The sequence below is a fragment of the Stigmatopora nigra genome, chromosome 1 (assembly GCF_051989575.1).
Source record: "Stigmatopora nigra isolate UIUO_SnigA chromosome 1, RoL_Snig_1.1, whole genome shotgun sequence".
In the NCBI taxonomy this organism is placed as follows: domain Eukaryota; kingdom Metazoa; phylum Chordata; class Actinopteri; order Syngnathiformes; family Syngnathidae; genus Stigmatopora; species Stigmatopora nigra.
Window position 1 is genome coordinate 16543401 of NC_135508.1, and position 18216 is coordinate 16561616.

At 39.9% G+C, this 18216-nt stretch overlaps 1 protein-coding gene across 6 annotated transcripts in view; it reads left to right on the top strand.

The window, feature by feature from the left end:
• The first annotated feature begins 293 nt into the window (after window positions 1-293).
• The window catches only part of tns1a (tensin 1a), a 43405-nt gene continuing 25482 nt past the window's right edge, over window positions 294-18216 (top strand). Inside the window, exons 1-4 of one of the 6 annotated variants that reach the window (XM_077738334.1) lie at window positions 294-406; window positions 876-1034; window positions 11370-11484; window positions 12609-12646. In XM_077738334.1, the coding sequence (XP_077594460.1) occupies window positions 939-1034; window positions 11370-11484; window positions 12609-12646 (249 nt within the window). In that variant the 5' untranslated portion in view covers window positions 294-406; window positions 876-938. Of the gene's footprint in view, window positions 1035-11369; window positions 11485-12608; window positions 12647-16051; window positions 16487-18216 lie in introns of those variants that run through there. The other 5 variants (XM_077738245.1, XM_077738496.1, XM_077738409.1 and 2 more) reach the window with 5 other exon arrangements.

The following is an 18216-nucleotide window of genomic DNA, read 5'->3' on the forward strand; positions in this document are numbered from 1 at the left end:
TCACTCTTTCTTGTCATTCCATCATTACTTCACGTACAACCCCCTTCATGTGCGTCATCTCTTCAGATGCACTCTCAAATACAAGGTATCCACCGTGAACACTTGCTTTATTTTTCCTCATTTTGCATCAATCTGTTTCCCCTTTTCTACCAATGCTTCGATTCCCAATACACCCCCATTTTCCATACACACTTTTTTTGCTCCCATCCAACCCCCTCCCCTTGCTAGCTGAGTAAGTGCTGCAGCATCACTGCATGTGTGTGTGTCGGTGTGTGTGTTAGAGGGAGAAAGAGAGAAAAGAAGAGAGGGAGAGCAGCAACGTGTAACTGTGAGAACGAAACGCACCGGGAATCCTGAGCCTAGAGGGGAGCCGTGCGATGAGAGGGGGGCTCTTCAGCCTGTGGATGTATGTGCTAGGACAGCATTTTTTTTCTTTTGCCCAAGGCGAATGCAGTGTGTGTGAGGGAGAAGACAGTGAGTGTGGGGCATGCTTATATAGGTGTATAACAGTGCAGTCGATTAGCGGTGGATTATTTGCATTATGCAGCCGCCGATGCTTATGGCATTTAGATAGATGTTGACTGGCTTGGGAGACAGACAGGAAGACATTTTTTTTACAGCTTCAGGTTGTTCCAAATCAACAAACCAAGGGATCCTGTCGATTTTGGGAATTTTAGTAGCTATACAGAGACCCCCCCCTCTTGTTTCCAAGGCAGATCTGGAATTTGCAGTCCCACAACGAGACAGATAGTCCAAATTTGATGAGATGGAAAACCATATAATAATTTTGGATATTGGGCTTGGACTAAAAAAGTACTGCTTGTGTGCATTATTTTATACATTTTGACATTGTTCTTTTTCGTGGAGGGTTACAGGATCCTTCTTTGGAGCCGAGCCGGAAATAAGGGGCTCGCAGACCAGAAGGTACAAACGCAGGCATGGCTCGCCTCAACTGGTGCCTAGCTGCCGTCATCAGCTGGGGCAAGTTCCTCTTCGCGTGCTTCTTTCCACTGCGGGGGTTCAAGCAAGACAAGGTAAGACTCCTCCAAGGCTGAGGAGGGATTTGAGGGATTGGATGATTAGAAGATCCTTTCCTTTGCAAACTGCTCATCGGCTTCCGCTCATCATCATTCACCATTCTCGTCTTGCCAAAAGGCAATAAACCATCCAGAAAACATGAGGACATTATCTTAATGAAACTTCATTAAATGCATATGGCAAAGCTTGACCAAAACATGCAAATTATTTGAAAGCGGTTTGGGGCCGGGGGGGTTGTCATGCAGGAACCTCAGATTATGATGGTCCCTCTGAGTGCTGATTCAAGGTCAGTGTTACATTTTAAACATGATCTCCAGGCTGCTGCTCCACATAAAGAGGCTCAAATTTTGCATTTGCCACCTGGGTTTGCTACTCATTGTCACCAACTTAAAAATGGACAAACTCGATGAACAGGGTCACCTTTCAATCACAAATTGCAGTCACCTATCATCTGCATTTTCTGTCAGGCTGCTGGCAGAAGACCGTGAAGTTCATGTTTTGCCATGGAACACATGCTTACAGCTTGAGTGATAAAGGCGGGAAGGAGTTGATGGAATGGTTTCGGCTGTGTGCACGCTCTAAACATGCACAACCTTTTGGCTTTTTGTGTGACGTAGGGTGATAATATGTTGAAGTTTAGTTGCCCAATAGCATTTTTGTCGTTCACATACTTAAAGTCACAGACTTACCTGACTTTGAGCTAATTCTATCAGAAAAAGCATCACAAAGAGAAATGTTTGTTTTCCTTTGTGAGAATAAATGATCCTCATTCCCTCCCTATTTCAGTTGTCTGGTTAATTTTGCAGTATGGTTTGATGTTATTCAATCTAAAGATTTTCAACTTTAAATATATGTAAGATTATAACTATAAATACAGAGTGATGGACTGTAGTGTGCTTTGCTGCAGCCGCCCATCACAACCAGCCCCAACACCCTCCTACTAGCACCAAATCCAAGCTTCCCCAATCCCCCACCCGTCCCCCCACCCCCCACACTCAATTGCCGCAGCTCCTTATCTCTATACCCGTGCTCAATCCCAGCGCGTCTGTGTGTGTGTGTGTGTGTGTGTGTGTGTGTGTGTGTGTGTGTGTGTGTGTGTGTGTGTATTCGTGTGTCTGTATAAATGTTTTGCATGAGGACTTGGCTGGCTTGTTGAGCAGCTCTTGTACAAGTGTGCTAGCTGAAATTGGTAGGCAGTTGCGCAATTTCATCAAACCTGAATATTCAAAGTGCTACACTTTTCATATAATTCATTTGTTCGGGAGTGCAATAAAAATTGGGTGCAATGATGTAACACTCCTAGCCCCCTCCCTCTAGTCTAGTTTGATGGCTCCAGCTGCAGTGCCAGAGCTCATCATGTGACTGACTGGGAGGTGAAAGTGGAGAGGTAAGGCTCTGTGTCTTCCCCTCCGAGGACTACTGTGAGCTGTTCAGTTTCCATGGCAACCAAGCTCACACGGTCCCAGGCCTGGGTTATGGCAGGAGATGGCGTAACAGGGAGACAGGGGGGGTAGGTGGAGGACCGATGATGTGCAGAGGTTTTTCCGTTGCTATAGTGACACCATGGTAGCGCATACTTCTGGAGTACTTTCTGTTCATTTTTCTACCCTCAAATCATCTTGTTTTCTTTCTCTAACATTGGGATTTATTCATTCATTTTATGAATCACCTGTCCTCACAGGTGTCATGGGGGTGCTGGAGCATATCTCAGCTAACTTATGGGCAGCATACGGGACATCCTAAATCGGTGGCGAGCCAATCACAGGCGAGATGGACAAACAGTCACACTCACACTCATACCTAGCGGCAATTTTGAGTGTTCCACTAGCCTACCCTGCATGTTTTTGGGATGTGGGAGGAAACAGGAGTGCCCTTAGAAAACCCACACAAGCCCGACGATCTCATGCATACTCCATACAGTGAGGACCGACCTGGCATAGAACCCACGACCCTAGAACTGTGAGGCCAAAGTGGGCCGCCTAACATTAGGGTTTGAGATTTTTATTTGAAATCAGATCCTTTTTCTTTCTTGGGTTTTTTATGGCACAATTTCAAAGTACAAACAAGTTCTATTCTATAAAAGAATCAACATTTATTGGTGGACGTTTAGTTTAAATAAAATAATTTGAAAAAATTTACCCTTGATAACTACTCAGGAGTACTTTAAACTTTATGTAAAATGTCACTTGATAAGGGATCTTCTAAGGTTGCACTTTACTGGATGCTATTTTAGTGATTCATCAAGAAGTGGTTGCAAGGCGATCACAAATCCTTCTCTTTTTTATCATTGAAAGAAATTTGATGGGTTTTTTTGCCCTTCTGCCAACCCCTGCATGTTGTTTATTTGTGTAGTTTTCACCTTAGTCTCCCATAAGTCATTAGCATGATCTACCAAGTTGAGGAAAGATCAAAGACAGCCATTGAAGTAAGTTTCCTTCATGAAATCTGTTGCTTTTGCTGTGTGAGGCTGTAGAGGTTCATTTTAAAGCAGATCTGTGTCTCAAGGTTCTGCCAGTTTTGAACCATCTTACACTTAGTGTCATTCCTTTTCAAAACAAGTTATAGTTGCATTGTAAAATTTTGTATGGAAAATATCCAGCTGTGTGCTGGCAGTTTTACCACTCTGCACAGACCCTCTGAGAGTTTGCTATAGGCCACTAGAGGCTGCTAGCAAGCCAGAATAAAATGTTTTGCTCAAAAAAAAAACATTAATGGCTGTCAAGTATCGCAAGTAAACTCCTATTTATTTCCGCATCGTCATTAGCTTTGACAAGGTTTCCTCTTAGTTGCTATCATGTTTGGAGTGTATTGAATACACAGTTGGGCATGCACACCCTCACACAAATACACACAGATTATGTGTCAGGTTCACCTCTGGACCGAGGTAACTGTTACAGTGCAAATGATGAAGTGCAGCCGCGATCAATAGACGGTGTTTTCTTAAAATGAATCGGCTCTCAGCCCTTTATGGATCTAACTGTTCTATGATGTTATTTGCTTATTGATACAATGTTGATTCATTACTTGGCTTTTTATTGACATTCAGAAGACGGGCCCTCACAGAGACACTTGATTTTTTTTACATATATATTTAGACATAGTATAGGAGCATATGCATGCACTCAAGTTGTAGCTCAATGCAGAATATATTTGCGTACAAGGTTTGGTCTGCAAAAATTGTATGCATTTGTTTCAAGTCTAGTTGCAGAAAAGCTGGCACTTTTGTCACCTCTGTTTAATTGCCGACACCCTAGTGCGGGTGATGAAAATCATGTGAGCTTGTAAATTAAATATCTGACTGCCACAATAATTTTTTCCATTTTGGTTTGTGAATGGAGCAAGGTGAGGTGATTAGAGTAGTTGAGGAGGAGGGGAGTGGACCTTGAGACACTCTAATAAGATCAGGGAGGGAGAAACCTAACATCTCCTGGCCCACTTTCCCCTTTTTTCCCTTTGCGGACTAAAATTGCAGTTGACAAAGCGAATGGCAGAAGTGGCTGAGAAAAGGAGAGTGAAGGAGCGAAGCATGGGAAGGATGGGGCTCCTACGTTGCTAGACTGACTGATCGTTCCATTCCATTTGTGCTTCCCACATCTGCCATGGATCTGAATTGCCATTGGATCCGAAAAAAACACCGCTGGGAATATCTCTGAAGATTCTGGATTTGTTGTGTGAGCTGGGAAGCTCTGTTTTCTTGGGTCAGGATGCCGTCCCTTTCTTTGTCCCTCCCCTCTGCTCTGGCTGGACGGGCTAAGACATGGGTCTGTCTCTCATGCATGCTTTGGGTAAGACGTTTCGTTCGGTCCTTGGGTTTTTTATTGCTTAGGATTGCTGATAGAAAGGCTAATGATCTTATCAATTTGTCAAAGTGTGGAAAGAAGAGGATTTTCATTTGGATGATAAGGCAACTTTGATACTAGATTTTTATTCAGTATTTGCAGCCCTGATTGTTTATTCCAAAAACTTGGAATTCCAAAATCTTCTGACAAAGGCTAATCCAGTTGTTGCTTGGTGGTGACTCTCACTGGTGTGTCCAGGCAGCTGCTGCACTGAAAGCTATTTCTGTTCTCTCTTGTATAATTTAATCTGCTTCGCTTTGGCTCCTATGTGGGACTGGCTGTGTATGATGGGAAGCAGGACATGCACCACAATGACTGTTCATGTCTTACATGAACACAAAGGTCTGCCCATGTCTGACCACAATGATTTACACATTTATGCTTGGTGATGGTACTTCTCTGGAACTGGTTCTAATTAGCCGCATTACCTAGACTTTCAAATATCTTCATGACCTAGGCTTTCAAACATCTTACATTTCTCTTTCAAATATTTTTTGTTGTGTCAATTTAAGTATTTTCATTGCTTTTTATCTTGTAGTGCACACACACACAAGGTATGTAAGTTGGCCAGTGAGCCTTCTGCCCTACTTTGCAGTAAAATGAGAGAGCCACTCATATGCAAGAGTGAAAAATGTCCTATGCAGTGTGAAGGCTAAGAAAGACTTTGTCAGGCAAAACCCAACATTAGTTGTCAATAGGCTCACAAGAAATACGGATGGACATTGTGATGGCCCTGAAGAGTCCAGAGGAGTAACACACAGGAATGACGTGCAAGATGCTGGTTTTAAATAAGCTCCCCAAATACATGCTATTAATGATTTATCAGGCCTATGCACAGGGAGTGAATATTATATGTGGCAGGCTGAGAGAAGCAGTGTTCTACAGTAGCATGTGTGTGTACATTGCTAGCAAGTAATTTTTTTCTTCTTTTCGTATCTGAAATGTTCCCATCTTTGCTGTATCGTTGAGACTTTATGCCGGATCTATCATGTCGTCAGCTGTCCAACACAGTCCCATATTGACTTAACCAAATCCCAGGGGAGCTGTGAAAATCAATCAAGCTTTGATTGGACTTTAAGTGTTTTGCAACACCTCCAGTTTTATTTGCTTGTGTTTGTATATGATGTGTACAGCTCTGGCCTATTGAAGATGTGCTTGAATGACTAATGTGCTCCTTATCAGTCACCCATCAAGAATTTCTGACAACAACTTAAGCTTTCTATTGACACAAAATAATTTAAAGCAAGAATATCATTTGAGAGAAAGCAGAGAAAGAGAAATGTAAGTAAAAATCACATGAATAATAAGGAACATATCAAAGTCATTAAATATAGGGGGCGGAAAAGGAGGATTATTCGACAGATTCATTCATTTTCCTTTCCGCTTTTGAAGCCAATATAGGCAGTAGACGTGGGACACCTCAGATTGGTTGCCAGCCATTCACATCCTTTGGTAAATCAACAGAATGAAATTATTCAACACCTTGCAAAATGTCTAGATTGATGACAGTATTTTGAATTAATTTGTTTCCGATTTTCAGAGAAAACAGGTTTGTTCTGATAGAGTTACTTTAATGTTCCCTCAAGCCTTTTGAAGAGAACAGTCAGAACTCACTCCTTTGGGACCTTCCAAAGCATCATAAGTTTAGTGAAGAAAACATTGAAAATTATGCTTTTGTGCAGTATTTCTGAGTCTATTACCAACACTATTCATCAAATTATTTGATCATCATTTGTGTAAAAAAATGTTTAGTTGGCCCTAGGTATAAAATGTGGCATTTCCCCTATAGTAAAACAGTTTTAATGCCAGACAGGCTCAATTGCGATAAGAAATATTTTGCTTGAGTATGAAATGAAATTAAATGATTCAGGGTGTCCACTATTATTGTGTGTCAATGTGTCCTCCGATTTACTGGCAACCAGTTCAAGGTCTACCCCGCCTCCTGCCCATTGTTATCTGAGGTAGTATCCACCCCTGTGAGCCTTGTGAGGAAAAACGGTTCAGAAGATGAATGAATGAAATCCATCCATTTTCTAAATCGCTTATTTTAGTCAGATGCACACAGAGCTTCACATTATTGATAATTTTGAGTATTCAGTCAATCTTTTTTTTTTTTTCTTTAAATTGCATCAACAACTTCTTACCCCTGGACCCTAACTCTATGTCTTGTTTCCTGTAATTTAGGTTGTCTTAACGGGGGAAAATCCATGCAAATACAAGCAGAACACAGCCACAGCCCTGATTATTAGAACTATAAAGCAGACATGCTTAGCACTCTTATAGAGTACTTTCCAATACAGCTTTTGCCTAATCATTTAGAACACATAAACACATTAAGGTAAGGTGCCATTTTGTGGTCAAACCAGACATTGTCAAAGTTGTGCCCTTCTGTGGAAAATTCCGTCTATACAACTTGAATAACTGTAATCGCCTCAACTGTACACTAATAATAAGGTTGTCTGCCTCCAGCTCACATTAACAGACACTTAACACATTAACAGTGTTCTGAACTGTCTCCACTTTCTAAGCCGGTTGATTTTGTGAGTATTGCTACTTCTCTGAGGACGGCACGCTCGCCAAATAAACATTACGTGCTGCATAGCGTCTTCTTATGGCATCTGTCGGATCTTTGCCCAAAGAGGTCAGAGGTAGCCTGTGGGTAGGGTGCACATTCGTCTGAATTTGCACTGCATACTTGGAAATCATCATTAGGCTCCTCGTATGGCTTGTGCAAATTCAAACCATTATGTATAACAATGTACTCCACAGAAGTGCCGTCATATCTCCAATTAAAAGCAATGCCCCCGTCCAGCAACCACCTAATTAGCACTGAATATAAGCGTTTGCTCTAATAACTATAAGTGGCCGTGACTTCATGATCACAGCTCATTGATCAGTGTGTTTGCTGCCCCTAGTATTGATCATGTGGCACCCTGATTTCAGTTTGTAAGATTTGATGGTATCATGGTAGCACAAAGCTGTCACTACGCAGCATTTCACTGCACGATCAGCTACAATCTGGCCACGGGCCTAGAGAGTTATTCCACTGGGATTTACTGTATTCGCTGTTATTAATAAAACATCATGAACTCATATCTATGTTCTTGTACACTGATCTATACTCCCATGATGCATCACTGTAGAAAAAAAGAACATTCTAAAGCCATACTTAATGTAGCTAAAATACACTTTCAACAGGCAAAAAAATGAATACAGCCAACATGATCTACATTGACATTTTACAACATGACACCCTTAAATCGTGTGACAGGGATTTGACCAATATCATGCAAGGGATTGCAGGCTATTATTTTCACTCCTCATGCAATACGGACACCATCATTTTCAGACTGGAGTGTTTACCCCATTCATTGGCTCGGTCCTTGTCTCACAAAGCACCCTTTGTTCCAGGCAGAATTTCAGTCTGGTGGAAATTGAAAGCAGGTGTGTCTACTTTCCCTTTTTTAAAATCTTGAAGGTTGTGCTGAACTTCATCTGCTTCAGGATGTGTTTGTTTCTTTGGAGTTTGTAGTTCCTCATGATGGCTTGACTGTGTTTTTGTATGATGCCAAGCAATGTTGTGACTTTGGATTTGGTGCTGATTCGGACATTTTTTTAAGGGCCACCTGGTTGTTCATATGCTCCTCTCATCTACCATCAATATAGAAAATGATGAGAATGCTCTTTCCACTTACAGCCGCCAGTTTCACCAATATCAGGTTTATATACTCATGGAGATTTTATTTACCGTATTTTCAGGACTATAATGTGCACAGCATTATAAGTCGCACCCCCAATGAATGACATTTTTTCCATATATAAGGCACACTGTATTATAAGGTGCACTGTATTATAAGGCGCTCTGTATTATAAGGCGCACTGTATTATAAGGCGCACTGTATTATAAGGCGCACTGTATTATAAGGCGCACTGTATTATAAGGCACACTGTATTATAAGGCGCATTGTCTATTTTTGGAGAAAATGTAAGACTTTTAAGTGTGCCTTATAGTCGTGAAAATACGGTAATTGCTATTGACCTCCTACGTATGAAGCACTCACTACACATGCACCTCTAAAGCCAGCCATTGATGATGTTTTGGATTTTTTTTTGTATAAAATCTTGCAGTGGGGGAAGAGCTATTTGATGGAAGACTTTTAAGTGCGCCTTAGAGTCGTGAAAATACGGTACACAATAGGGGCAAACGTTTGACTCCTCAAACAATAAACAGCAGACACAATTAAGCATCTCCTATTGTTCTGATTTTTAACCTTTTCCTCAGTTGCAGACTTTGTCATCAATTGTTCAGCTGTCAGATTCCTGTACTCCAATGTGATCCTTTCCGATTGATTGAATTCATACATATTTATTTTTGCCTTTCTAACAGTACAACACTAATTTGTATTCAGGGAGTGCTGAAGGACACAGTAGTGCCTTTGGGTGTGTCGCCCCGCCTCACAGCCTCAGTCTCGCCTTACTAGTGGTAGTGAATCTCGTCTCTAAGTGAGGTCGAGGTAGTGTAGCACTGCTTTTCATTAGCTAAGTGCACCTAAGGGAGAGGAGCACCGAAGCTTGATTTACTGGGCTAGTTGTGTATAAGCTTAAAAGAAACACCTACTCTCCTTGTCTTTGTCCTCGAGTAGTGGGCCATTAACTTTCTTTTCATGCATGCTTTTTAACTTCTCCTTCTAAATCCATTTTCTATCTCTCACCAAAAAATCTCAAATTTTCGATTTAGATTTTCTTTAGGGTGGCTCACGCAACACAAAGCTGTTGTTGTTGTTGTTGTTTTGGGGTGTGGGGCATTTTATTAGATGGATGGAGTCTTAGCAGGTTTTAATGTGTTCCATTTGAAATGCTGCATGATACTGCCTACGTCAACTGAGAAATTAACAGAACAGACTGACACTTGTTGCTATAGCAACCGGCAGGAAAACTGGTGTAAATAAAAAAGAAAAGTTTTCATCCAACTATTGCTGTTTATACAGTGCTTTCCATTGTAAACATGTTTTTTTTTTAATCTAAATGTTGTAGTTTGACACACCTCATCCTTTCTCATTTAGGCACTATAAACAAAACAGACAGAAAATGGTATTGATTCTATTGCTCGTTGAAGAGGTTGTCTAGGGAGAGACGATGATGGGAAAATGACAGCTCAGGAGATGAAAAACATTACGCCCAAGAGTTTTTGCTCAGCCTCACTTTAATCATAAAAAACAACAATTTCAGTGGAGGGAAACACTGTGAGCACATCCACTCAAATTCTGTATAAGTTTCATTGCTTGAAAAGGGAGTACTAAAACTTTCATTCATTTTCTGAACTGCTTATCCCAGAGATGGGCAAAATCATCCTCAAGGGCCGTTGTGTGTGTAGCTTTTTGTTCCATCCGTACTCAGACAGTTTACCAAGTGAGATTTCTGCAGTAAACAAGAAGCACCTGACTGCCATCCACTGATTGCACTTTTAGGACAATAGATTGGTTAAAAAAAAACAGTGTTGTTATGTTTTGGGTAGAGTTGTGAGTGTTATTCCTTGTGTGTGCTGTCTGAGTGATATTGTGTGCTTTTTTCCTCTTTTGTCCCTCGGGTCTCCCCTTCACTTATGTGGCCAGGTGTGTGTGATTCAACCATTCATGCTCATACTACATAGGTGAAATTTAGAGTTTTCAACCTTGTTTTTGGAATGTGGAGAAATTCTCCAGAGAAAACCCATACAAGCACAGGTAGAACATGCAAACTCCACACAGGAGGACCGACCTGGATTCAAACTCAGGACTCCGGAACTGGGAGGCTTCCGAAGTAAAACGTGTTGATATTATATGATGAAAGATTTAGATTTGTCACATCAAGTTTGCATTCCAATATTGGACATCTTATTCCAACAAGCAGCTTTAAATTGATTTTCTTTCGTTAGTAATTGTTAATTTTATTTTTTCTTTCTTAATTTAAGTTTGAATATTGTTTTTAGAGTTTGATATCAAATTAATCAATTATTTTTCTTTTACAATGTTATGATAAAAGCGGTCCGGCAGGCGGCTGCATGGAGTTTGCATGTTCTCTTTGGGCCTGTGTGGGTTTTCTCTGGCTACTCCTAATATATGGTCGTGATGTCAAGCGATGGAATTTTTTTATTTGCGTGTAATTACATGCAGTCCATAGTCAACTTGTGATTTATCAGATTCTAAATCAAGCTTGTCTTGAGTCCAAACTCTGCAGGCGATAATTAATTGCTTTTTTAAAAAAAATAATGGAATTATAGAGGATTTGCATTAACGTTCAAACGAGTAAAACAGTCTTGTATAGCATGAAATTTTTGATAAACCGATTGTTCTCGGGTGTTTTCCGCAAATCTTGAATGGAAAAATTTCCAAGGATTGGATCGGAGTGTCTCTGTGTAAACAGCTCCTAATACTGCTATGTTGTTAAGATGACAATGGAGAAATGTGTAAGTAACAACTTCAACTAAAGACAATCTTTTTTGTTCCTTCTCAGCCAGATGATCTAGAGGGGGTCCACACACACTCCTTCAAGCTGAAGCCATTCAAGAAGGCCAAGAGCTGTGATATATGCAAGCAGGCCATCACAAAGGAGGGTCTCATCTGCAAAGGTGAGTTCCATTTAAAACTGTATGGCTGATGTTCAATGGGGCTTTTATATTATTTATGAAATTATTGTAGGTGTTCTCCCAGTTTCCGACATAATCAATTGATGATGTATCTGGTGGCAACCTATCCCACTCCCTTTTCGTCACGCTGGAAATGGCTGCTGCAGCTGACGACCTACTTTGTCCGTTTAGTTCAACAAATTGCGAGTGCCTGCCAGAAACATTATCATGCCTCAATGAACGTGGGCTGATAATGTTCTGGAAATCTTGGTCCATTCCTGTACATATCGAGTTGTGATTCCACTCACATCAATTGTTTTTATATTCCTTTTTATTTTATTTTTTGGGTGGTGGGGGAACATACATTATTATTCTTTTGTGGTCGAAGTGCAAATTTCTGCGCTAACTGAAGACTATGCCGAGCTGACAAACGCTAAGCCCCAGCAGTAGCAGATCAGGGTGGTTTGGGGCTTTGGCTATGGATTTGCTGTTAAAATTAGCTCGGCTACTGCAGCTGCTGCTGAATTAGCCTAGATAAGAGGGAAAGTGGGGTGGTAGAGAGAGGCTGAACAGGGAGAGAAAATGGGGAAATGTGGACGAGAGCGTATGAGTTGCCTTATCCTTCTTTTGTACTTCCGTACACTGCGTTCTGATTGGTGCAAGTGTTCCGAGCGCAAAGATGGTCCCCTTTATTTTCCAATTATTAGTGGTGGCTGACATATACTATACAATATTTATATAAAATCAATTTGTCATGATTGTGAGATAATATAAATGTTATTAGAGTGGTCCTTGCACCTTTTAATTTCTTCAGTGTGTAACACTTGAATGATTAATTTTGAATCCCTCCAATGTCAACAAATATTGTGAATTATAAATCACCCAAATCCTTTCTAATGATTTACACATGGTGGGAGTTTCTTAATTTGCCATTTTAGGGTAACACCGCACCTCAGTATGAATTATACTTAAATGCAAACAGAACTTGTAGTTTTCCATCCAGTTTAATATTATTTATGATCAAGCTTTACAAAAAAAAAAGTAAAATAAAATAGAATTGAAAAGCATAGCAGGGTTTGCATTTATTTTATGCTTATGTAACATGATTTATCTTTTTCTCTTTGCAGCTTGTCAGCTGTCCTGTCACAAAAAATGTGAAGTGAAGGTAAGGCTCCTTGTTGGTTTTATAAAGATTTGCCTTTTGCATTTGGGTTCCAGCATCACTTATGCAATTCACAGTTGGCCATAGGATTTTGGATTTGAAATCCTTTTTTTATCTATCTCAGCTTCTTCTTTGTACTTAGTGTTTTGGAAAGTCAGAAGTTGTCCCAATAAGGAAATTTGTTGTACTTTACTAAATTCAGCAGGTGTTCTCGCGTTTTGCCTTTGCGGAAACAGAAATTTGAAGACAGCAATGTATTGCAGAATGGACAAGGTTGAAAATAAATTTACGAACGTAATGTCAATTAAAAGCTAGGGGCAATTTAGAGTGTCCAATCAGCCTACCATGCATGTTTTTGGAACGTGGGAGGAAACCGGAGTACCCGGAGGAAACCCACGCAAGCCCGGTGAGAACATGCAAACTACACGCAGGTGGACCTACCGGGAACATAGAGCTGTGATGCTGACGTGCTATATAGAATGTCACTGTATAATATGAGTGCATTTTGAATGTCTATGAACACACTTCATAGAAGGACTACATCATAGAGCAGGGGTGCCTAACTTTTAGGAATCAAGGTCTACTTTTCAAGGACTGGGATCTATCTTTTTTCCCTCAGCAGTCATGTAAGTTTATATATATTGCATCATTGCACATGAGCCAACATAGTGATCCCTCAATAATCCGTGGTTCACGTTTCGTGGATCCAGTGCATCGTAAAGTTTGAAAAAGTATTAATCCCCCCAAAAAAATGTATGCATTGTTACATGTTCAGGTGCAAAAGAGGATGTTTCACATCATAGCAAACATGACTGAGGCACTAATATAAAGCGTTTGATTGCTTCCTGGCATATGATTGACCAATAAGAGTGATTTCATCCTGTGAGCTGGTGGACCTTTGGCTTATGCCCTCAAGGGGTCGCCATGGCTAAAGTGATTGGTGGCCAACAAGTCAAATTAAGAATAAATATAAACGGGGAAAAAACAGTCTGCATCAATTGTTATTGTCATGTGATCTACTTATAGTAGGTTAGCCATCTACTGGTAAATCGCAATGGATGTATTGAGCAGCCCTGACGGAGAGTGAAACTTTCCTTTCAGTTATTTACACTAAAAAGTACCAGGGCACACATTCTACAGCAAACAAATAGAGACAACCTATAGATTGACAGCATTTCTTACTTTTCTATTAAACCCCCAGAGTTAATTTTCTTTTACGCTCCACTTTATGTGCGCAAGAGAAATACAGTGATGTGAAGCGATGTGTAAAAAAAAAGTCACTTCTTATAATAGATGGCATATAACTCACATTTCCTCCAGGAGGCCCTCCAGGGTCTATCTGTTTTTCTTGCTCCAACTCTTTAATGTCAACACACATTCCCAAAGTGCAATGGAAATCAACAAATGACTATGTTAGGACAAAGTTATGGTTAGACAGCTAATGTCGAACTTAAGGCCACTTTTAGTGTTTTTTGTTAGTTGGAAGCGTGGTTTAAAATTGCCATCACTCTAATCACTCCTTAGATTCTCAAATCAAACTTTCTTATTGGCTGCCTTTATGCTCAATGTGTTAAAAATAATACTAAAAATGTAGATATATATGAAAAGAAAGACTAACCAGGAGAAGTCTGACCGATTTTGAGTGGGAACTGTTTTAATGAAGGACTTTATTTATTTCTTTATGTGTAGAAACTGGTTTTATGTTCATATCCTGACCTTGTAATAGTAAAGGTGTCACCAATGAAAAGCATTAATTTTTTTATGGTTATTAGTGGCTTTAGCATCTCATTCTTTACGCCATTAACCACACAAGTATTTGCTTGAATGCTTTAATGCTGGTGTTCTCACATTTTATGCAGTTTTAATTGGCCCCATAATGAATTGAATGAGGATGTCAAGAAGGTTTGATATTGGCAACTTGTGACGTCTATATAATACTAAATATATTCAAATCAACAAGCAGAGTTAGCCTGTGTCAATTTGTTATCACTGATGAAGCAAATGAGTTACTACATCTTTGCTTTTTTTATGTTTTTCCCCCTGGTTTGGCCTTGTGCGTTTTTAAAGAGTAATGGATGTTAGAATATTCTTTACCATAATGGATAAAGTGCATAACTGCACTACGGAGGGTTTTTTTCCTAAAATAAACCTTCCAGGTTTTTGCAAAAGAATACCGTGTGTTCTGCCAAAACTAAACTTCCCTCTGAAGACAAATTGTTTTGGAGTCTTAAATATATTTTATGGACAGACGCACACAAAGTATTGGTCTCAGTCATGCATGAAAAGTTGGAATGACTGGAGGAGCTCTTGGAGTTTGTTAAATGAATTCTGTCTGAGCATTTGAATGGATTAGTCTATTGTATATGCATTTCTTTTTACATGTTTTCTATTATATTCAATTGAATTGTACTGTCATGTTATTTTAAGTGTGTGTGATAGTGTGGAAAAATTGTGGTAAACTGTGGATCCATTTATAATGATTATTTAAAACAAATATTTTCTGATAACTCATTATTCTGAGTGAAACTGTTTAATAATTTGTCATCTAAAAGTGGCACACAAGTGAGAAACGTTTAATACTGTAAAAGGGTTTTAGGCTGAACATGGGTGGATTTGAGGCCTTTAATTAGTCCTCTGGTCAACAGCACATTCCGTACAAAGTCACTTTTTCGTATAAACATTTGTTGTAGTTCGAGTTTGTCTTTTTAACATTGTTTTGAACTTTTCAGTGTTGTGCCATTGTGTTTTTTTAAAAGATATAAACAAATAATTAAGGTAGGCACCAAGGAAGGGAATAAGTAGTCTTTAATGTTGCCTTCACATAAACAGATGTAATAAGTATTGGAGTGGATGTTTCCATTGGTGTTATGCCACCATTAAAAAAATTCTAGTCAATGACCTCGAACACTTTTATGTCTTTGGATTGGATTGGATTGGATAACTTTATTCGTCCCGTATTCGGGAAATTACATTGTGGCAGTAGCAAGAGGGTGATTACTTTAAGGTGAACTGTCATGTTCCTTGTGTTAGCTTCTCTCTGTTCAGTCTCAATTTATAATAACTTGTGGCCATGGGCTTCAATAGAGGGGAAAGAGAGAGCATGTTCTTCCAATGCCTGAATTTCTCTCACATTTCAGTAATATACTTTTAGTTTAAATTCAGTAAAAAGTAAAAAGTCCCATGGTGGGAGGTATGAATGGTTATTTTTCAATGTGTAGATGTAGGTCTTGCCTTTTAAATCATCTGGGATTAGTTTAAGGTCACATGCAACCCTAATAACTGAATAAAGCACTGTAAAAAAGTATACTTATTTTCTGGTGAGAGTATAACAATTCTGTTTTTGCCAAGTCTAATGATGTATCAGTGTGTGGTTGTTGGAGATATAGGTATTCTCTTTCAGCAGCTGCTTTGAGGAAAGTGAGGACAGAAGGAGAGCGGACAGGGGAATTAGACAGAGTACTCTGAGAGAGAAAGATTAACATACAGTTACCGTCTTGCTTTGGGCAGCAAGCATCCCCAAGCTGCTTTCTTGGCCTTATATAGTGTGTTCAGATTCTACTTGGCAGTGGATAGAGGAGCCGCAGCTAGCAGCATGAAGAGTGCCTCCTGGTTCAGTGCAGTGGCTGACTTCAGTAGCTCTCTGGCACGCGTCCGGGATTACGGCTGGTGTTTTGACTGTGAAGGGGTGGGGGTCTCTGGCCGAGGAGGTGGTTGAAAGAGTCTGTATTTGGTGCTCCTGCTGTTGTCTCTGTCCTCTTAGGGCGAGTTTAGGTTGGTTTGTGTTGAGAAGCCTGTAGAAATGCAGATTTAAAAATCCAGGTGCAGAGAGAGCTCTACATACAGGTAAGAGTTGTTTTAGGCTTTTTGAGGGAATTGCATGCTTTAAGAACTGGTGGGAAATAAAAATCGCTGGCTTTTAAGACGGTTTTATTAATATTAGAAGTTCATATTATATTTGGAATGCATCATAAGATTTTTCCCTCTATTAAAAACACCATAATCCTATTATTTGACTACTGTTTACAACAACTGTGCGTGAGTAGAATAAATAAACATGTGGGGTTTACTTTACCTTTTCCCACATTATTCATTGTCAGTGTTAAGAAAAGTAATGTTGGCAGTCACTCTACTATGACCTTCAGCCAGCAAAACATAAGTGATGAAGAGGTCACTGAGGTACATATCCCACTTGACAGGTGAGAAAAAATTAGGAATGCAGTTTTATCGCGACGCCGTAAGGTATGACACAACCTCACAATGTAGTTAATTTGCTTCTGAGCATGTAACGAAAACATTCCATCATTTTTTTTCCACACCTTGCCCATTACAAAAACCTCAGTCATGTCTCCCTTGAGCATCGCGAGGTGAACACCAATGTTAAAGAACAGCTGTTTGTCTCTTCTTATAAAACATGATGCCCCTCTGGGAAGGTTACCTGTTCATCTATTAGAGAGCAATCCCAAGGGAAATGTGAAACAAAAAATAGTACATCCCAATAGTTTTTAACTCCCAATCCGAAAAATGAATGACTAATGAAATTGTGGTTTACCTTTTTTTGGGTTGCGTGCTAAAATAAATATATATATATTTAAAAAAAACACACTCACGTTCCTTCACGTTGCATTTCTAACCCTCAGTTTAATGTGCTCTTAATAATTTTTCTTTGTTTCAAGAGAATTGCAATTGCACATCTGATCTTCATCTTATCTCACCTCATTTTCGAAACCGCTTTATCCTCATTAGGCTTGTGGGGGTAGCTAAAGCCAATCCCAGATGTTTCTGGGCCATAGGCGGTGGACACCTTGAATCGGTGGCCAACCGATCACAGGGCACAAGGAGACGGACAACCAAAACACACTCACGCCCATACCTAGGGTCAATTTCGACTCTAAATGTTAGAGTGTCCACTCAGCCTACCATGCATGTTTTTTGTAATGTGGGAGGAAACCGGAGTACCCGGAGGAAACCAACGCAGGCCCGGAGAGAACATGCAAACTCCACACGGATAGACATGAGCTGGATTTGAATCCAGGACCCCAGAACTGTGAGGCCAACTTGCTCCACCGTGCCAGCCTGTTCTTCATCAGTTCTTCATTTTGAACCATATTTATGATTAAGGATTGGACGACTCACTGTGGCCTGATAGCTATCCAACAGCTTTTTTTCTTCTCATCCATGGTTTTCAACATCTTGCATCCCTTGAATGAAGTTTCTTTTGGACCACAAAGCCATTAAACAACTGTGACTGATGCGAGCTAAATGATGGTCTGCTTCAAGTTCCCACTATAAATATCAGTTCCCTGTGGTCTAGGCAGCTGATATTATATATATTTTAATGAAACCAGAAGTGGTTTAAAGAGTAAAAACTATATTTTTCATCTTCTCTGAAGCAAGAAGAAAATAATATAATAAACTCAATTTTAACAGCATTCTGTGATAGGAAGTTATCGCATAAATGTCAACTGAATCTTGATCGCTTTATCCATAACGTTTTGAGTCTATTGTCAATAGCTAGTTTTGTGCTATAACTGTCCCTCGTGACTTTTAGGTTCCCGTCAAAAAAGATTGTACAT